The sequence below is a fragment of the Triticum dicoccoides genome, chromosome 5A (assembly GCF_002162155.2).
Source record: "Triticum dicoccoides isolate Atlit2015 ecotype Zavitan chromosome 5A, WEW_v2.0, whole genome shotgun sequence".
NCBI classification, from domain to species: domain Eukaryota; kingdom Viridiplantae; phylum Streptophyta; class Magnoliopsida; order Poales; family Poaceae; genus Triticum; species Triticum dicoccoides.
Genome location: NC_041388.1, coordinates 285,363,523 through 285,385,379, shown reverse-complemented (window position 1 = coordinate 285,385,379; position 21,857 = coordinate 285,363,523). Strand labels below are relative to the sequence as shown.

The following is a 21,857-nucleotide window of genomic DNA, read 5'->3' as shown; positions in this document are numbered from 1 at the left end:
TGTTTCGTGTCCCATGACAGAATATCTTTTCCCAACCGGGGTGAGGCCTTGATCTTCAAAATCTCTTGTACATGATCGGCAAAAAGTACTGGCACAACAAGTTACCTCGCCATGTACCATGCTCGTCTAATAACTCATGGACACGGCACAACATGCGTCTTCTTGTAAAGAAATTGATGTTTGAAAAAATGTCTTAATATTGTGGAAGGGAGGGAGTATATTTGATGATGAAACAGAAACCGTGCGGCTGCCGATCCTTTACGTATCCGTCGTCGGTCGCGCGCCCAAATAAAACATTTTGCAGTACTAGTATAATCTCGCTCGTGTGGCGTGTGTAACTGCCAACTGCCCTCGACCCGCCGCTTCTGCCTTCCCGACTCCCGACCGAAGGAGATGGCGGTCCCGGGAGGAGGTGCCGCCGCCGCGCTCGCCCTGACCCTCCTCCTCCTCCTCTGCTCCTGCGTTTCCGGCGCGGCCCACGCCTCCTCCGCCCTCCGCCACGCCGCGCCGCGCGGCGACGCCGGCGGCGGACTCTGCGGGCAGCTGCTCCTGCCGCTGGGCTACCCGTGTACCGAGCACACCGTGCGTACGTTCCCTGCTGCTAGTATATGTAGTACAGTACTGCACATCTTCCTCTTCCCCCCATCCCTCCCCTCTCCGTTCCTCCACTGCTGATTAGTCTTGTGCTTTTCATGCCGATTTCGACCATTTCCCCCCAGCGAATGGAAGGGGGAGGTTTGTTTACTCGTTGACTTATCCGTTTGGAGTTGAGCCACGATTGTGTCTATCCGGATGGTAATCGAACAGCTAGCCTAGCAACCAAGGTAGATCGGGGGAGCCGAATTGTTCCGTGTCCATACGCAGGCTTGCGTGCATTCACACGGCAATGTCCTTCTGTTTTCTTGCCAGGTGAAAATGAAATGGCCGAGATACTATTTTGGTCCCAGTTGGGCTTGTGTAGAGCCACCAAAGTCTGTTTCTCACGTCCCGTTCCAAGAGAAGAAAATGCAATCGTCGCAGGGAAAAAAATAAGCAATAAATGTAAGAGTGTGTCTCAAGTGAACTGGAGCAGCAATTACTTGTGTCATGGAGCTCCTTTACTCTCAGGCAAAGTAGTAGCCCGTATCCTTTGTTTCAACTCCAAGCAAAAGACAAACGTACTGGTTGACCGTGCTTACACTCCTCTTCTTCGATTCCTAGTTTCAGGGCACAACTCTACAATAGGCATTGTCACATCCATCTTGAGTAAACATTCTTCCATTAGAGCTGGCTTGTGATAAATGACTCCGACTTGTTAACACCATTTTATGGTGCAAATACCCGCTTGCAGGTTCATTTCTTTAGCACAGATGTCTTGCGATAATGTCACCAACTATTGTCAAATCATTGATTGCACAATCATCCTGGTATCACATGGTACATGGTGATGGCGCTTCTGCACACGGTGATGCCAGAGTGAAGGAAGAGGGATCTTGATTTTTGATTTAAAACACTATTAATATCCTACAGTGAGACCAAAACTAATGTGTCCTTACGTGTATTTATATCAATTAATCTTGAAGGTATTTTACCAAACGCCATGAACCTTTTCTAAAAACTTAGTGTCCTTCTTTTCCTTTCATTCCTGCTTTTAAAGCTCACCAAGTGAATTGTAGCAGAAAGCTCCCCCTGTTACTGACATGTAGAGTGGCCGCCACTCTTTCTTATATGGATCTTATTTATTATTTTCTTGGCCTTGCAGGTTGAAACAAACGATGGCTTTCTTTTATCTCTTCAGCATATTCCACATGGCAAAAATGGAATTGCAGACAATACTGGACCTCCAGTTTTTCTTCAACATGGTCTTTTTCAGGTTTTTTCTCATTACAGCCATTCTCACATAGCTTTTGATTGTATCATGTTACAGTTGCAGTTTGTTCCATATCTGGATGTTTCATTAGATAATGCAGTTCTTATCTTCAATTGCCACAATCACTGTCCAATCGCATCAACCTCTATTTTTAAAATGTTTTTTGCTTTATCTATATCCTTGACAGGGAGGAGATACATGGTTCATAAATTCTGCTGAACAGTCGCTTGGATATATCCTTGCTGATAATGGGTTCGATGTTTGGATTGGAAATGTTCGTGGAACACGTTGGAGTAAAGGCCATTCCACTTTCACTGTGCATGATAAGGTGAGTGTACTCTATAGAAAGTTACATTATGAAACACCACATTCTGCAAACAAGGAATGAATTGGGTATGTACAGTAAGTCTTCTGATTTGACCATTCACCCAATTGCATAGTAGTAAAAATAAAGTGGAGTTGACCTTTATAGAACCTGGAAGTCACTCGAAATGAAGATTTTCATTATTAAAATTGTGGATGAAATTGCATAACATGTGCTTTAAGACACAAATACAGATCATAATGTGCTCCCTGACCTGTCCATGATCCCTATGGTTTAGGCTCGCTTGACAGCGGTGAGCTTTTCCGAAGCTTTTTCTAGTTTTGGATATACAGTTGTAAGCACATTCTGCCATGATAAATGCAATTAGTAAAATTCATGTATGTAACTAGATTCCATTGTGAGGGCAGCACAGCACAGCAACTACAAACTGGTTCTAGTCTTTGATTCTGACCAAATCCTGTGGGAGCTTTGCAGCTTTTCTGGGATTGGAGCTGGCAAGAGCTTGCTGAATATGATCTTCTGGCAATGTTAAGCTACGTTTATACAGTTAGGCAGTCCAAAATTTTGTATGTGGGGCATTCACAGGTAAGCTGTTTGGGGTTCGATTGAGAAATGTTTGTTGTGAATCCAAAAAATTGTGGTAATAAATATTTTCCTTTTCTTGTAGGGAACTATTATGGGTTTGGCTGCTTTTACATTGCCTGAAATCACAAAGATGATTAGCGCTGCTGCACTTCTTTGTCCAATTTCTTACCTTGATCATGTTAGTGCTAGTTTTGTTCTCAGAGCAGTTGGCATGCATCTTGACCAGGTGCTTTACTATCCTTTGAATAAATCCACCAAATAAATGCCAGTAACTTCCAAACTGACTTATGGTGAGCTTTGACATAGATGCTTCTTACCATGGGCTTCCATCAGCTGAACTTCCGGAGGTATGGCACTTCTTTCCCTAGCCTTCCTTTTTTTTCTCTTTGGGTGTGATTGTAATTGTCCAACTCGATGAATAGCGATATGGGAGTTCAAATAGTAGATTCTATATGCGATGATGGACATGTGGACTGCAACGATTTGCTGTCTTCGATAACAGGTATTGTATTGTTTCTTTCGGAGTTTTTATAGATTTTTACTTGCTATAAAGAAAAGGTGAGATTGTCCTAAATTTGATATTGCTTGAGTTCTACTGTTCTGTTGTCCAAACACACATTTTATATGCACTAGAACATAACCATTCCCAAATAATCCAGATACTGAAACTGTGTATATTACTCCCTCCGTTCGGTATTACTTGTCGCAGAAATGGATGTATCTAGACGTATTTTAGTACTAGATACATCCATTTCCGAGACAAGTAATTCCGAACGGAGGGAGTATAAGTTACTGAGCTTGTAAGGCAGTTGTGCTCACAATTTTTATCTTGAGAAAATGTAATAGTCTTGTGTCTGATAACTCAATAGATAGAAAAAGTAACATGTTCAACGGGCCTTTGAATAGACCGAAACACCGACAACACGAACCACGCCTTAAGCGGTAAGCTCCGCCGGTGATGACACCTGTAGGCCAGTCACACCTGCCTTACCCTACAAACTTGCCTTTGTCTAGCAGCATAACGATGCCGGGTTTGTCACTGTTGAAGGCAGCAGCGTTCGCTGCTTCCAGATGATGATGGTGGATTATCACAGACAAATTCGGTGTCGTAATAATGCACCGTACATTATCACACAGACAGATTTGATGGCAATGGTGATGGATTGCAAGATTAGGTGTTTAAAAGGCATGTCAACAATGTTATGTTAATTTGTGGAGCCTAGACCAGTTCTTGTGCATGCCAGGTTATGCTTGAACTTTTATCAGGGGTCTGCTCTCATCCAATTAGAGCACTGGCATTCTCAGTTTCGAGTTTAATTTCAAGGGTGCAGTTAACTTTCTGTTTTGAGTTTCAGTAATTGTAGAATTCACAGTCCATGATACTTCTGATAGTGGCACACAAGTTTTACATCTCAAAGCAAAGTCAAACTGTTTGTTCTAAGCTAGTATCTTTCTTTATTAGAACTGAGATATAATTACCTATTTAATTATCTAGATGGATCACATCATCATGGATGTAGATGAATGAACTAACACAATTTAGCTGTGCTGGCTGCTTATGCTGTGGCATATTTGAGCCACCGCCAAGTTAACTTTCTGTATCGAGTTTCAGTAATAGTAGAATTCACATGCCATGCTACTTCTGATAGTGGCACACAAGTTTACATCCTGAAACAAAGTTGAACTGTCTGTTCTAAGTTAGTGTCTCTCCTTATTGGAAATGCACACGAATGGAATTACCTATTTAAGATCTAAATAGATCACATCATAAGGGATGTTGATGAATGAACTAACACATTTTAGCTGTGCTGACTGCTTACGCTGTGGTATATTTGAACTGCATTCTTAATTTCTTGTTGTTTTGATTTAATTCATTTACTTTTTCAGGGGAAAATTGTTGCTTCAATGGATCACGGATTGACCATTACTTGGAGTACGAACCTCATCCATCATCAACTAAAAACTTGCATCATCTTTTTCAGAGTATGTTTTCTCATGTCTAATTCTTAAGTCGTTTAGACAATATGTCTTGGAACATTATTTCCCCTTACTTTGTACTACCTCTGTACCAAAATATAGAGGGAGTAGTTTATAACTGAGAGTTGCAAACAGTGCCTAAATTGGCCTCCATTTCTTCAATCCTTTTGAATGTGCACGTGTACTTGCACTTGCATGCAAGCACTTTTGGTCTTTCTGATGGGCATTCATCTCCATAATCTTAAAAGTGTAGAATGCAGGCAAGTTAATTGATTTATAGCTGTAGGAATTTGAAAGGGTGGTTTCTAGAGTGGCATCACATAGAATTCCCTCCATGGACCATTATTGTCCCGGCATGTATCAGTAACTCAGGACTCGTCCCATCTGCCATCTCATAGCTGTGATGGTGGATGTATAACCTCCAAGACCATTGGATGATGTAGATTTGCACAACCAATGGTGAGGATTTCAATCGCTTCCCCAACTGTTCAGACATGGTCGAGTGGGTAGTAACTTAACACTTGATTAGCATGAGTTCATACCAGTTTGAGGAACGAAGTTGATTTGGATACTGTTAGGAGAATAGTTTATAGAGATCAGCTCAGCTCAGCTGAGAAGTTGATGGATTTAAAACTTTGATGACGAAAATATGGCATACTTCTACCATTCACTTCAGTCCACGGTAGAGAAAGGTTTTTATTTATTTATCTGGAAAAAACCCCACAAGAGTACCTGTTGCTATGAGCTCAAGCACAATTCCAAACTAAGTAATTGGTTATGCACCAGTAAAAGATTCCCAGTTATGGAACATAGCATCAAATAGCAACAAGCAAAATTCCAAATTGAGAAATTGGTTATGCACTACTAAAAGATTCCCAGTTATGGTACATAGCATCAAAAGCTTTCAGTTCACTTGAATACCATCCAAGTTCGTTAGTATCAACCGAACTGCTATTTACTTTGTGCTTGGACCAGCATGAAAGTATCAAACAGTATGAATTAACTAAGGCAACTCTACAGAGTTTCATTCGTTGCAGTTGCTTTGCTGCTAAAATTAGGACTGTTTCGTTGTTGCTATTGATATTGCATTTAGGTCATTTCTCAAAGCATGAGTATTGCTTACAGAAATAGTTACTGGCTAGTTAAAACAATCTTTCTAGTCATCTTAAAGCAGGGATTTTATTTCGTCTATGCAGTGATCAGGAAAGGCACTTTCGCAAGGTACGACTATGGATTGTGGGGAAACCTAAGGCACTACGGCCAGCTGTTGCCCCCTCCATTTGACCTAAGCAGCATACCAGAATCACTGCCGATGTGGATGGGGTACGGAGGTCTTGATGCATTGGCTGATGTCACTGATGTCGCGCGTACCGTCAAAGAGCTGAGATCTACGCCAGAGCTGCTATACATTAGTGGCTATGGCCACATTGATTTCGTCATGAGCGTGAAGGCCAAAGATGATGTTTATGTCGACTTGATGAGGTTCCTCCGCCTTAGGGCAAATGGATCATTGCACAGTAGCTACTAGGACATGTCCTGCACGCTGGTGTGTGTAATACATATGTACAGTTCTTCTCTTTTCTGGATTTACGAGATTGACGGTACCACTATTTATGTATATTATGAGATTGTACATCTCAAGAAATAGTATGAAACTGTATATAAGCTTGCTGGGTTGTGCAATTGGTTCCTCTTGTGTATACTAGAGCTAATATAGTACTCCCTCCGTCTCAAAATAAATGACTCAACTTTATACTAGCTTTAGTATAAAGCATAGACACAGGAACTTATCCTACAAAATCACTTTAGTCCACTAAGTTGCAGAATGATATGGACTAGTCCATTAACTTGTCTGATCGCGTTGGAGAGGGTTGACTAGTGCTCGCATGTTGAGCACGTGACGTTTTGTGCGCCTCGACTAAGACAGGAAATTCTGCAAAAATCCTCCCTGAAGTTACTATAATCGCATAATTCCATCCTAAAATCATTGAAATGGTGTTATGATGTGTGCTTAGAGTTATAGTATGTTCCTAATATAAGTCTTTTTAGGGATTCTAATATGGACTAAATATGGAATAAAATAAATGATTCTGCGCTCTAAAATATGTCTACATACATTCGTATGTAGTCTATTGAAATCTCTAGAAAGGTGTATTTAGAAACGGAGGGACTACAAGACATTTGTGGTGACTTCGTCAATCTCAAGATTTATCGGCTCGGCTTTTCACGTTCATATGGATGAATATATATGGGTGTATATGGGCATCTACATTTGTATTGTGTTGTAGAGTAGTCATTCAACAATTCTACAGTTTAAGCGGCCTAAATCGTTACTGAAAGGCACTATAAACCAATGTAATTGCTTTTTTCATAGAGAGGGTACAGCTCGAGAGTAAAATGCATCATAAGTCTCAAAAATATTGGAGGTGCGTCAGTTCGGTCTTACAACTTCAAAACTGCAGTTTTAGCCTCTAAAACTATTGAAGGTGTGTCAATTTAGTCCTGTAACTTCGAAACTACGGTTTTGAGTCACACATGCGGCCATGCTCGTGCCCAAATAACAACCTGCATGACCAACTCTACAGCAGAGGTGTTGGGGTAACAAGGATGTTATAAGAGAGAGAGGGGGGGTGAAATGGGGTCCTCTATCCCGATTGGCTTGAGGTCATCCGGCGGGCAGGCTGAGTGAGAGGGATGTCGTTCTCCATTCCGACTAGCTCATGGTCTCCCCGGCTACCGTACCAAACCTCTCAACGAGGCTACCCTGCAACTCATGGCCACACAGGTGATGGGCGTGCAGGTTGCAGCACACTCTGCGACCTGGAAGCGTATGGATAACTTTTGGGGAAGTAAACACATATAAATGGCTCATTTGAAAGGAAACAAAATGCAACATAGATGTTGAACATGCAAGCTTAGGAACTAAGATGAACAAACATATACCGAAAAAGGGTTTCCCCGCTCCGTATTCCAAAGCAACCAACACCGATACAAGGATCGCTGGGGCGAGCAGCATATCAAGCCCAAAAGAAAAAGAAGAAGAAACAAATGCCAACAATGACAGCTCGACAAAGCGCGGATGACCCGCTATCGCTACGCCCTACAGAAACAAACCACCACAACCCAAGGCTCCGAACTGCCACGTACCAAGCAGCACCTCCAAGAAGGAAAGCGGCGCTGACGACGCTGTTGCCCGGACATGTCCTAGGTTTCCCCTGGCACGCGGAGGGAGGTGGGGGATGGATATCACCGACACCCTTCAGGAAGGAATGGTGACACCCGTAGGTGTCACTACATCGGAGTCGAAGAACCGGCAAGGATTTCTCCCGCACTCCAACCCCACCGCCTAACCGGACCGGAGCCGACTAGCCAGACCGCCGCCCACCACCATGTGCCATCGCGGTTGCGTCACCACTCACGCCGCCTCACTGCAAACACCAACACGAGGCCAAGAGGACCGAAGAGAAGCGCCCCGCGGAGGGAGAAGCAACACCGTAGCCGAACGGGAGGGAACCACCTCCACCGCCGTCGTGCAGGAGGCCAGAGCCTCCGGCACCGTCGCGGTAGCCGTCGGACGCGGCAGCAGGGCATGCCAGGCCACCCCTGGCCCGGCTAGGCCCGAAACGGGCCCGCTAAGCCCCGCTGGCCACGCTGCAGCAAGCCGGTGATGGCGCCGCTAGCACCCAGCCGCTCATCGCCTCTCCCATGCCTCCCAGAAGCCACGAAACAGACACACCCCGCCGCCGGCCTGCCTAGGCCCGGATGGCCCCGAAGGGCCCAGATCTGGGCCGAGCGGGCGCCGCCGCGTCGATCCGCCGCCCAGTAGCCCGCCCCCGCTCGTGTTAGGAACCCCCGCCGCCCAGGACCGCCGCCCGGAATCGCCCCTTCCCGCGCCGGAGGATACCCGAGAGGGGAAAAGCCAGGTGGCCCGCCACCAGCATCGCCCGGGCCAGGCCCGCGGCAGGCGCCAGCGACGGCGGCAGGGAGGAAGGGGGGGAGGCGCGCGGAAGAGGAGGTTGGGCGCGGCCGGTCGCTCGCGGGGGTGACGCGGTCGCGGTCGGGAGGGAGAGGAGCAGGCTTTCTCGGGCTTCCCGTATTTCAATCTTCGCTTTAGGACCCCAAACTGCAGTTTTGAAGTTATATGACTAAACTGAAACCTTTAATAGTTTTAGGACCAAAAACTACAGTTTCAAAGTTATAAGATCATAAAAATACGGATAAAAGTTATAGGACTAAATTGACACACCTCGGTTTTAGGACTTATGATGCATTTTAGTCTTATTATTTTACATTCATTATATCTCAAAAATCAGGGAGCAATTCAATCATTATGTCTTACGTGCTGTTAAAATATAAACATTTCACGCAAATATTGTTTTGTTTTTGGCGGGAAGTAACATTTGGAGGCTCGTTTGATGAGTACAAATGGATCCGACGGCTAGGAATACCCAGAGAAAAGGCACCAAGTCTTTCTCGGCTCGACAACGAGAATGGCGGCGCTCCTCTTACTCCGAAGGCTGGCGGCCGGCGGCGCGGTGGCAAGGCTGCAGCAACCATACGCCGGCCTAGCCACCGCAGCAGCGAGGCAGGAAGCTCTAGACTCTACCAGCGAGGAGAGCGGCCGGCCGGACAAGGGGAACAAGAACCGCTGGATGGAGCTCCCCCCGTTCACGCCGGTCGATGCCGCCGCCGCTGCGAGAGCCATTTTTCGAGGGCAGGGAGGAGATGAGATAGAAGGGAGCTCCAACTCCACCGCCATCAGATGGGTCCGGCGATGCTGCCCCCACCTGCCCGCCTCGCTGGTGCAGAAGCTCTTCCGCCTCCGCAAGGTGCGCACCACATGCTCGACCAAATGCGCCAGTGAACTGCTTCCTCTTATGGAAAAAAGGAGTTTGTTGCCTAATCTTTACACGATCATCTAATTGCTCGCTCCTATTGTGTGGTCGCTGAGTTGAATTCCTGCACTTGCATGCACAAAAGACCTTATTTATCCAGAACCTCAGGCTACTGAAGGAAACACAATCGTTGGAGTTGTTCTCAATAGAATACCCTACTTACAGTACCTCAAAATCCAGTTCTCTGATCGGAGCTGAGATGGCTCGTTTTAGGCAGCAGTGCAGGCTTAGTTTCTCTAGCCTGTTGGCTGGAAGGATGGCTCCTGCTGTCCAGCAAATATGTGGCGTGCTATGTCTTCTTTGCATTTTTTTTGTTCTATATATTGTTGTACTTCCAAACAAAGCAAGCGGTGGAGGTTTCACTTGGTAGTTCATGAATAGATTGGTATCTGATCAACAGATATTTTTAGTTTTTCCTACTGGGTGTAAGTTTGTCCCTTGTGTGCATGCACTTGCACTCATAAACTACCAGATGATAAATGATATAGTTATCAACTTATCATCTCAGCATTCTTGAAATAATACACTGCACACTGTATGATTCACATATTTGCTTGGAAGTATGTTTCCTCTTTTAATTCAAAATGGCATGCTTCTTTTTATTAAACTGAGAGATTTGTTAAGCTCCATACCCTAGCCAACACAACCAAAAAGTCCGAGCTGATGGAAAGGGCTAGGCAATTCACACCACCAAGGTATAGCTCAAGAGGCCTATACATGGACACAAAGGGGGCCACAGCAATTTTTTTGGATACATTGCGAAAGCCAGGGCTTGAATTCAAGACCTTTGGCCCTGATACCATGTTAAGCTTCATGCACTAGCCAACACAACCAAAAGTCTGAACTTATGGAAAGGGCTAGGCCATCCACATATACACTTCAACAAGATTCATATACCAACATTTGGAAAAACGTCATCAGGCCATCAACATTTGAAGGCTGGTTAGAATTGTTACTAGAATTATTTAAATATAATTGCAGCAAGAATTACTTAAAAATATAAACAATTGCTCATGCACAAATTTGCCAAAGAGCAAAGCGTTCCCGTTTTGTTACCACTTACCACCAATATATACTTGAGGTGGTGGAAAACTGTGCAGACAGAGTTTTGTTGTGAACTGAGTATTCATGCAAGAACATGAGGCGTTCTTGCTGGATACTGTTTGTAGGTCTGAGGTACTCAAGTTTTTTTTGTTTTATTTTAATCTTGGTTAAGAACAATCTAGAGCAGGCTTCTGTTTGAAAATGCATGTTAAAACTGCAGTAGATTAGAAATCTACTATGTTTTTTATTTTAAATACCGTAAACTGTATGCTTTCTTAACGACTACTGTGATATTAGTTATTTTTCTCCATGAGCGATAAAATAGAAAGAATATTAAGAAGATCTTAATTGTGTTTGGTGACTGACAGGTTAAGAAGAATGCTGTGACTGCTGAGACATCTTCCACAGATGCTAGTGCTGAGCAATTCCGGTTGAGAAGGGTAACGAATACAATGTGTGAATTAGATATACCTAGCAGTCTAAATTAGAAATATTTGTGTTGTATCATTTGTAGCTCATTATACTTAGTACTTTTCTGGTTTGCAGACACATACACACTCATCAGTCAAATACATGAATAATGGTATTAACTGAATTTGTCGAGTGAGATAATAAATTTGAACATCACCTATTTTTACGTAATACTTAACTGAGAAACCTGGTAACTTGTTACCATTGTTTCTAAAATGCAATATAACCACTCCAGTCGACATGACCAGATAATGACACATATAACAGCAATACCAGCCCAAGGGATAGTGTAAAACACTAAAACCCAATGTATCAGTCATTCGCATTCATACTTCTGTCATTACTGGAAGTCATTACTGGAACCAGACATATAATGTTCATACTCTTTGCTGTATGGTCGCTCGGGTAAATATGAAAGAATTCGTTGAGCCTCGATTTTCCCTTTTTCGCCTGCCTTCTCCATATGATGTTGTGTTTCCAGTATTTTTTTAAGGGTGTTTCCAGTATTTCTTCATCCATCATATCACATTGTCCCATACTACATGGCCTGATTCTTCCTTGACATATGCTCTGTGTTTTGGTTTTGTTACTGCATAAAACATACTCCCTCTGTACCACAATACTTGTCGCTGGGGGATACTTGTCGCTGGGGGAAATCAGTACAAGTTCCCCCAACGACAAGTATTGTGGTACAGAGGGAGTATGTGGTACCACTATAGGATGTGGGATGAGATTATATAGCACTGTAAATCTTAGTTGGTACCATGCCTGATGAGATAAGAGAGCATGTATTTTTACTGGTCCTGAGTGCTCTGGCAGTATGTGACTTTGTTTCATTGTTGAAGGTTTCGGCGAAAGATCACCTAGTACCTGGCGATACCCTCTTTCTACCTGTTAATATTCAAGAATCTCCTGTTGCTGAGAAGGCCAGGAAATTTGATAACAGGAATGAGATTGATTTTTTACGTAGCCTTGAGATTTACAAGGTCTTGATTTTTCTTGTATTTAAAAGATTATTTTAATTGATTTGGGTGGTAAATAATGTTCGCTGGTGTTTGGAATTCTTTCAGGATAAAGCCATCATTGTGGTCAACAAACCCCCTGGAATGCCGGTTCAAGTAGGTGAATTTATGCAGGCTTAGTTTTTGCCTGATTTCTCATAAGATTTTACAGTGCATAATAAAGGTTTTCTTGTTTCTCTATTTGGAGGGTGGTGTTGGCATAAAAAACAGTATAGATGTGCTTGCCCCGATGTTTGAAGAAAATTCTTCTGATGCACCTCGCCTGGTGAGTTCGGTACAGTTCAGTTGTTTCTCACTTGTAGCAAAGGCTGTAAGCATGGAAGTTTTGCCTGTTGTATCTCCTTCGTTTGGGAAAAAAAGTACTTCCTGAGGGAGTATAGAATCGCCTGTCATTGATGTGAGCGTAATAATTAGGATAAAGGCATACCCTAAGCATTCTGAGAAGATAATGATTAGGGTAGTGTTGTGCTACTAAACTTTTTTTTGAGAGGAGCACAAGATTGAATTTGTATTTGTCAAGGTAGACCTATCTCAATTCAGTGAACATTGTATTCTGATTCAAACTAGAACTTGTAAGTCTCTGTTGGTAATTCATGTTTACATTCATGTAAATTAAGACTGTACTATATACTTTCGATAAGTAATATATTCTGTATAATTATTCAAGATCTCTTTCCATTTGTAGTATTGCTATATTTGGATAAACAACTTGTTTGTGTTGATATACGTAGAGTTGCATGTTTGCTGATGCCCTCATTTGCTTTTCAGGTCCACAGACTTGATAGGGATTGTAGCGGCGTCCTTGTTCTGGGTAGAACTCAACTTAGTGCTTCCATTTTGCATGCTATCTTTCGTGAGAAAACTGCTGATGCTTTAGCTGATGTAAGTAGTTCAGTGTAACTTCTACTGTGTTTTTCAATGCTCCTATTGAATTCCGCACCATATTATATACTTATCTTGATACTCATATATGTTATGTTGAAGGGTACTCAACAAGTATTGCAACGAAAATATGTTGCACTTGTTATGGGAACACCTAGACATCCCAAGGGTTTACTTTCGGCTCCACTTGCGAAGGTTTGTAGAATATGCGTTGTTCCTTTGCTGTTTCTATTTAGCAAAAATATTCTTTATAGTTTTGAAACGTGCAACTTCACTGACAAGAGATGTAGCCAGAAATAAACAATGAGTTCAAGTCAGATACAATAGATATTTACTTAACAAGAAGACACATCCTCTTTTTCCTCCATAAGTTAAGATATAAATTTGTTTTACTTTAAAATAATAGAAAACTAATTGAGTGTAGACAGGTGATTCAATTATAGAATTTCACATTTGGTATTTACCGAATTGTGTACTGTAGGTGGGAGATTGCGACCTTAGTAAATGACAGGAGTATGGGGCAATTTCCTCTATCCGCAAGTTGGATATTCCTCAGTCACATGTCATTTTATCCATCTCATGCTCAGAACTCTTTGTTCTTTCTTACGTCGTTTGTTCATCCAATACCTTGATCATTATTGTGATTTGTATCCCTTCGTTTATTTGTATGAAGTGTGGTTTAGCTTCGCGTGACTGTGATGACCATTAGTTTCGTGTATGATATATTGTTGGATTGTTTAATAACTGCAAAATCGTGACTACCTGAGAAGTACTTCAAGAGAACGTGCATCTAACATGGTGGTAAGACCTCCAGGTGTGGGGCTGCCAACCAGGCCGGTTCTCACAAAAAAGGCCCCTCGCTTAGTTTGTTCCCTATGCGTGTCAGATCACCAATTGCGCCACCATAGTGGGTGGAGCCAGTGTTCAGGACCTTTCCTCGACCTAAAAAGCAATGCCTTCAGGTTTCATTCCCAGAGCGTCGAGTGTTTTTTTAGAAGTACTTTGAAATACAAATCTGATGGTACAAGTTTTGTACAATGAAACCTATACATTGCTGGGGACATTGTTGGTCAAAATTAAAAGGTTATAATCTTAAAAGGCATGGGTGCCACGATAGAAATCAGCGGATGTCGTATTATTTTATGGAGGTCTGCTTTTTGCAGGTTTTATTACAAGATGGCAAGTCTGAGCGTCTGACAGTTAGAGCTGGTCCAAATACTACGTCTGTTCAGGATGCTTTGACAGAATACAGAGTGATTGAATCTTGCCCCCGAGGTAGGCGAACAATAATCTTGTCTATTGAAAAACAAACATTAGTTTCTTTTACAAAGTAAATTACTGGTAGCAGTTTTATGTCAAGATCTCAAGTTCTTCTGAACATATGATATGATAATTCAGTACCATAACGGAATCAGTATGACCAGTAGTGTAAGAATGCCAAACACTACAAGTCACGTGCAGACTTATGATAGTGATGAGAAACAGACTTACCCCGATTTAGTTTCAACATGACACACTTTTATATGAGTACGTTACCTTTTACCAGTAGATAATGATAAATTACATTAGAACTTATGCAGTTATGCATGACATCAATTTGCAGTTCCGCTGCATCACAATATACTGTATAAAATGGTAACAGCATTATGTTACTCCAGTTAAAAGGCACCCCCCCCTCCCCCCTCCCAAAATATAAGGTGCGCTTAATTTTATGCCCTATGTCTTCATACTAATTTCATAAACAATACTGTAAACAAAAATCGAGTCAAAATCATAGACTTAAGACCATCAAAAGCTAAGCGCACCTTATGTGGGAAGGCCTGGCGCAGTGGTGAAGTCCTCCCCACTTGTGCCAAGAGGTCCTGGGTTCGAACCAGCCTCTCTGCATTGCACTTTGCAGGGGTAAGACTAGGTTCCTATAATCCCTCCCCAGACCCCACCTTGTGTGGGAGCTTCTATGCACTGGGTCTGTCCTTTACATAGGGCATAAAATTATTTTGCAGGATAAATACAACAAATACCATTCATATATGTCCAATATGTATACTTTGTTATATAGCACTCCCTACGTTCACAAACATAAGTTGTTTTGGATATTTCAATATGGAATACATACGGATTGAAATGAGTGAACAAGCACACTAAAACGTGTCTATATAAATCCGATTCACAAAAAAGTTGGAACATCTTATATTTGTGAAGGGAGGGAGTAGTAGTCAAAGTTGTGCTTCAAAGACCGTGAGAAGTCAAGTGCGCCTTACATTTTGGGAAGGATGTGCATCAAACAAGTGTGAAATGTTATGTGGAGAAAAAAAACAGTTAGTGAAAACCAGAGCATAGGCAGCAAGGTAAAATGGGTTAAAAGTAAAATATTCATATGGCAACATTGCTCTGTATGTTTTTCTAGCATTACAGTGTGATCTTTAGATTGCCCTGAGTGATGAGTATACAAACCAAGAAAAAGAATGCCAATATGACATGGAGTGTTAAGTATTAACCATCATCATTCTATATCATTGGGGTTTGCTAATGATTGTAGGGTTCACTTGGTTGGAACTATTTCCTCTTACTGGAAGAAAGCATCAGGTAATTTCAATCCCTGAACAAAGATCTTACAAAGTATCAGAATCACTCACCACTAGAAAACCTGATTTCTCCTGAAAACCCGCCCAGCTCCGAGTCCACTGTGCAGAGGTTCTCGGAACGCCGATCGTAGGGGACTACAAGTACGGGCGGCAAGCGCACCAGGACTGGACGCCTCTTCCCGTGCCGCAAACCGTCGACGAGGAACTGCTCAGGAAGCAGAGGCTTCCCTTTGGCCTTGTCCTGGGTGGCGGGAGCGTCGCGGAGGAGCAGCCTCAGTTGCATCTGCACTGCAAGCAGATGATGCTCCCTGATATCTCAACTGCCGTCCAAGGGTTGCAGTCTGAAGACGCCGAGCGTGACTTCTCGGGTCTCGAGAAGCTCAGCTTCGTTGCTCCATTGCCGCTGCACATGCGGCTGAGCTGGGAGGTTTTGAAGTCCGTTGACAAGTAATCGAAGAGTGGCGTCTGAGTCTGTCCGTTCTCTACGCCGACCTACTGTGATACAGATGCTGTGTTGCTCAAGACTATAGCCACAGAAGTTCACCAAAAGATCTCATTTTAGTACTATAGCACAGTGACAGCGGTTCCTTTTTTCTTTTTGTTAGGGAATTCACTATCCACCACATTTTCATTTTCTGTTTGGAGCCTTAACGCTCAAGGGATGTACTTTAATGGTTACATTGTTTTCAATCGGCAACATCGTTTATAGTAGATCACTAGTGATCTATAAACGATCTTATATGTATCTAACATCTTGTCAGCTAAGTATGAAGCAATCACTGAGCATGAAATTGTATGACACAGTTGACCAATATCATGGTCAAAATGCAGCTTATTGCACATCTCATCTTGGCACGATTATTGCACAGGATGCAGCTTATTCACTAAAATATGACAAATTATTGAACAGAAATATCTAGTCGATTTTGTCAACACAATACAGTTGAAATCAAATGCTTTCCTTCATCAGCCTTCACTGTGTCTCAAGAAAAATGCAAAAAAGACCGCGGAAGGTAGAGCCAGAAAAGCAGGCCAAACCGCCAAAGTTACATTACAGGGTATTTTGACAAGCTTGCAGTGTTAAAAGAAAAATGCTAGCTAATCCTTTGTTGGTTTTAAGCTTGGAGCTTCAAAATACATTACAGCAATGTGCCACTACTTCAGTGGTCCCAACCCTATCGATGCACGCAGCTTGTTCATCTCTATAATCTCTGGATCATTAGGATCTGGACCGTTCCCGCTGCCCTTCTTCTCTTTCTTTTCCTTTCTCTTCTTATTAGGCTCCTCCCTCGGACCATCCTCGGCACGCCCTCGAGGAGGACTGGCACTACCACGGCCACGCCTCTTACGGAGCTCTCCCACTTCACGGTCTCTTTCACGCCGATCCCGGCTCCTGCTCCTTGAGCAACTCCTGTGCCTGCCACGGTCTCTGTCCCGGCGTTCCCTTTCCCTGCCATCCCGGTCTCGATCTCGGTTGTAATCGTCATCTCGGGTCCGGTGACGGTCTCGTTCCCTATCCCTCTCTCTATCTCTTTCACGGCCTCTATCTCTGTCTCGATCTCTTTCCTGGCCTCTTCCATAGTCCCTGTCATGATCCCGATCTCTGTCATGATCTCGGTCCCTGGAAAAACAAAGATCAAAAGGCACAGGCAGTCATTATGTAGAGACCAAATCAACACACTGATAGCTAGTGCATGTATCACAGAGAAACATCACACCAAGTTTTCATAAGTATGTCAGTAACCTCAAACCACAGAATGAACATGCTGAGAAACTACAGATCATTTAGTCACATGTCAGCACCTCAAAACCATAGACAAAACATGCCGAGAAACAAGGGATCAATAGTTATTCAGCAATTGCCCCCATTCCCCATACCTATGAAAAACCTCTGGCCAAATAATCAAATCCATTTACATGACAATTAAATGGACCTGGTGCCTTCAGAAAGATATGTCTACAAAGCAGGTACTTTTTTAAGATCTTATCACATTTGAACATCTATCAGGCTTCCATTCCTAAAACAAATCTGTCCAACCCTGATAAAATATTTTGACCCACATAATTACTTTTACGCAAGCACCTACAGTACTCTCCACCATATGAGTTTATTTTCTCAAACAATAAGTCTACAAAATTACAGGCTATAAAATGGGCAAAAGTTCACACAGATGCTTAAGGGGAAACCATAACAATAACTGTAGTTTACTGAACTTAGAAAGTAGCTCAATGTTAAGAACATCGTACACTTGTGCACAGCTAATGAACATGACCAGCTATCAAAAAAATCATTACAGTTCTTTATGACATAATCCAAAGTTAAACCCTTAGGCAGTATCTCAATACATCCTTAAAAAGTGAGTTTCCAAAAATGACCGAATCCTTTTCTTCATTTGGTTATGAACAAACAAATCTCAAACTGATCTTATCTAGGCAGAGCATCAAGCTTAGCTATGCAATTATATCAGGTTCTATACATTTATACATGAAAGAAAGGCTTCTTAACATGGACTAAACAAGAGCAACAAAACCGATAAGCAAAATGTTCAAATTTGAACCACTGTGGATAAGAACTATCTGTTTGGTCCATCATACTTCTCACTGCACACTATCAGTGCAAAGAAACCTGGCAGAGCCATGATTATTCACTATAGGAAGCAGCTTGCCTACCATGGCTCTTGACATTAACATGCCATGGCAGTAACTCTAGTATGCAAAATAATGCAACTGCAATGCTACAGCATCAGCTTCCAGTATGATCTCCAGGATTAAACAACTACTCCCTCCGTCCCATAATGTAAGACGTTTTTTCACTCTAGTGTAGTGTCAAAAAACATCTTACATTATGGGACAGAGGGAGTATAATAAAAGCTCCTGCGCTGCTCTTTGGCCTTCTTAGCATTTTTACATTGCATACTTTCCAATGATTTGCAATTTCTGCTCTGAGATTATTTGCATTTTGGATATAATCTAGTTGCCAAAACCAAGATAGCAAAATGCTTATGGCTTCTAATTTAGTATATATTTTCCAAATTGATGTGGCTTCGCATGACATCACTAATACATATGATGTATCAACATGAAAAAAAAATGAGATTACTTCTATGCCCTTAACCAGTAAGAAGAAATAGAACATCGGTGACTTGAACTCTCAAAGAGCGTGTAAATCAACATCATACTCAAAACTTGCCGGAAATGAATATAAGCTCCTTTGGCTCTTATCTGATTTTTACTTTCATGCAAGAGCAATATGCATGCTAGGCACATTAAGCTTTGGGGAAAACACTTACAATAACTCGTTGGCAAACCCATCTGGCACCGCTACAAAATTCTATGAGGCTCTATACATTTTAGACACGATTAAAACAGGCTTCTTACATGTTTTTATAAAAGCAGATACAAAAACAAGCAAGAGCTCTTCATTTCAAAAACTCAAAAGGTTGTAAGCGGCAGAAAAATGGAGGATGTGATGAAACTGATATGATAAAGTTTAACATAAATCCGAATAAGATAGCAAATTTCAATAAGCGAAAATTTCAAATTTGGACCAGTTTGTGATTTAAATCTGTTTGGCACATCATACTTCTCAACTGCACACTATCAGTGCAGAGAAACCTGGCAGGGCCACAAACATTCACTGTAGGAAGCAGCTCATCAACCAATGGCTCTTGACATTAACATGCCATGGCAGTAAGTACTAAGTGTGCAAATATGCAATGCAACGCTGCAATGATACAGCAACAGCTTCCAGTACAATCTCTATAGCTAAAAGTAATACAATATCAAAAGAAAATAAAGAGAAAGTCACTGTTTCAGTCTTGTGCAGTGATACAAGACAAGTGAACCTGCTCGTGCATGGCTGCCCCAGAAGCTCTTACTCTGCTTGTTGGTCTTGTGTTATTGAGTCACGTCCATGTATGAAAAGGATAGCTTACACGGATGTGGTAATTTTCCTATATATATTCTACAGTTAACAAAACCAAGATAGCAAAATGCTTAGGGCTTCTAAGTATATATTTTCTAAGTTAATATGTCTTAAGCATGACGTCACCAACATTTATCAATGTAAAATCAGTGAAACATAGGTTACTTCTGGACCCTTAACCAATAAGAAAACAGAACATCCCTTGGCCTGAACTCCCAAAGCACACAGTAAACAGAGTACTAAAAACTTGGCATCCGATGAATATTAACCAATCAGCTCACACCTGATTCTTCCTTAAGCACGAGAGCAGTACAGATGCATTTCAAGAAACAATAGATAAGTCGTTGACAAACCATCTATGTAACAAGCAATTCATATATAGCAGATACCTGTGATGCCTTTCGTGTTTCCTGTCTCTGTCCCTCTCCCTTTCCCTATCCCGTTCTTTGGTGGGGCTCCTTCCACGAAGATGGTCCTGTTAACACGTTAAAACAAGTCAACACCTCTGGTCAACAAATTAGGCGAATTGATTTAGATCATTTAGCAAGTATGCTCACCTTTTCACGAGTGTTAGGCTCGTCTACGTCCATAGGCTGTCCATCCTCCTTATCTTCCTCCTCTTCATCAAAATCGTCTTCAAGTGCACTTCTTCTAGGTTCTAGAGTTCCAGAAGCTTCAAGGATCCATCTGTTGAAAATATTCATAAAAATGAATTTGTGAAGCATCTGGAGCACATCAAGAGGCAAACCTGTATTTAAGATTACTGACTAGCGGTCAAAAGAAAATATCTCTAAACCAAAAACATATTACTGAAACACACATGACAACTGCTCCCTCCGTTCCAAAATAGATGACTCAACTTTGTACTAACTTTAGTACAAAGTTAGTACAAAGTTGAGTCATCTATTTTGTAACGGAGGGAGTATGTGTTTAACAGAGAGGGAACAATCAACAACTCCAATCTTTAACACAGAGAGAACAGTGAACAGCTTCAATCTCAAAAGGGGTAACTATCTTTTTAAGATGTCGCTAGTCTCAAAACATCAGCGAGAAATTGAGCAGTAGCAGATGGCAGGGTAGATGCAGATGTCGCAAACAAGATAAATTTCAACTGCACGGCAGAGTTTGGGACAGAGAAAATCAAACCTTTTCTGAATGCGGGGGAGGGCAGTGTCGCAGCTATAGTCCTTGGTCAGGAGCTCGTCAATGAATTCGTCAACGTGTGTCAGCGTGAATTCTGAAACGAATACAGATGATCAATGAGTAAAATAACCGCATACCCCCAAATCTGACATCTCATACACCTAGCTAGCTACCAGCATAAGTAACAATGTGATATCAAAAGAAGTAAATTTGGAGTGCATACTTCCATCGCTGAGCTTTTGCCTAATCTTGCGGTAGTCGTTGTAAAGCGGCTCGAGGTACTGGTAAACGTCGGCGACGGTGCCAGTGAGGCGCAGGTAGAAGGCCCCAAGAACCCGGACATACCTAGAGCAGAAACAACAAGATAAGGGCATCGGTTTTTCAATTCAATGCCTACCAGAAGCAGTAGAGGTAGAGGACGGAATCGACGAATACGTTAAAGAGGGAATTACTTGTAGTCCTCGTTCTTGATGAACTCGACGACGATTTCCTTGTCGGGCTGGATCTGGAGCATCTTGAGGGCGAGGCAGAGGAAGGGGGTCGGCCTGCGGTTGCCGCCGTGGGTGCCGCCGGTGTGGTCGAGCTCCATGGCCTTGTCGACCAGGGTCTCCGCCGTGAGGCCGAAGCACTGCTCCTTCCAGTAGTTGCTCTGGTAGATCTTGGCCCGCACGATCTTCTCCACCAGGTTCTGAGGGTTGGTGCCGTGGATGCTCCGGGCCAGGGGGTCCGTGCGGTTCGCCATCGTCGCCGGCTCTCAGGCGCGGGCGCCGAGGGCGGCCGAGGCGGCGGCTACGCCGCTCCGCTGGTGGGGGCGGGATTAGGATTGGGACTGGGACGGGGACTGGAATTGGGGTTTGCGGGCAAAACCCTAGTAGACGAGCCAGCCCCGCGGGAGCTTTTGAACCGACCTTGGCACCGGCACCAAAATACTCCCTCTGTAAACAAAGAACAAAGTGATCTAAACGCTCTATTTGGTTACGGAGGGAGTACAATGCAGTTTATTTTTCTTTTCCTTCTATTACACTTTCAAATAACATGATTTTACACTCTTTTCTCTTCTTGTTAAAAAGACAAATCTCTGCATTAATGAAACATCAGCATTATAAGAAAAATGTACTAAATAAATAATAAGATACGATCCAATCCTGGGAGAA

At 42.6% G+C, this 21,857-nt stretch overlaps 3 protein-coding genes across 3 annotated transcripts; 2 read left to right on the top strand and 1 right to left on the bottom strand.

Annotated features, from left to right (window-relative positions):
* The first annotated feature begins 330 nt into the window (after nt 1-330).
* LOC119301060 (triacylglycerol lipase 1-like) lies at nt 331-6,436 on the top strand. The gene is made up of 9 exons (XM_037577960.1): nt 331-582; nt 1,742-1,852; nt 2,037-2,177; nt 2,649-2,759; nt 2,842-2,985; nt 3,066-3,106; nt 3,182-3,261; nt 4,647-4,742; nt 5,933-6,436. The coding sequence occupies exons 1-9, from the start codon at nt 394-396 to the stop codon at nt 6,262-6,264; spliced, it is 1,245 nt and encodes a 414-aa protein (XP_037433857.1). The 5' UTR covers nt 331-393; the 3' UTR covers nt 6,265-6,436.
* A 2,767-nt stretch (nt 6,437-9,203) lies between these two features.
* On the top strand, nt 9,204-16,434 carry LOC119301058 (RNA pseudouridine synthase 4, mitochondrial-like). The gene is made up of 10 exons (XM_037577958.1): nt 9,204-9,565; nt 11,044-11,115; nt 11,992-12,132; nt 12,217-12,264; nt 12,356-12,433; nt 12,937-13,050; nt 13,153-13,245; nt 14,214-14,325; nt 15,590-15,636; nt 15,724-16,434. The coding sequence occupies exons 1-10, from the start codon at nt 9,227-9,229 to the stop codon at nt 16,084-16,086; spliced, it is 1,407 nt and encodes a 468-aa protein (XP_037433855.1). The 5' UTR covers nt 9,204-9,226; the 3' UTR covers nt 16,087-16,434.
* A 144-nt stretch (nt 16,435-16,578) lies between these two features.
* LOC119301059 (pre-mRNA-splicing factor 38-like) lies at nt 16,579-21,600 on the bottom strand. Its single transcript, XM_037577959.1, has 6 exons — nt 21,156-21,600; nt 20,927-21,048; nt 20,707-20,797; nt 20,118-20,247; nt 19,950-20,035; nt 16,579-17,256 (listed from the first exon to the last, which is right to left on the bottom strand). Exons 1-6 carry the CDS (start codon nt 21,443-21,445, stop codon nt 16,791-16,793), a joined length of 1,185 nt encoding a protein of 394 aa, XP_037433856.1. The 5' UTR covers nt 21,446-21,600; the 3' UTR covers nt 16,579-16,790.
* Between the last annotated feature and the right edge of the window lie 257 nt (nt 21,601-21,857).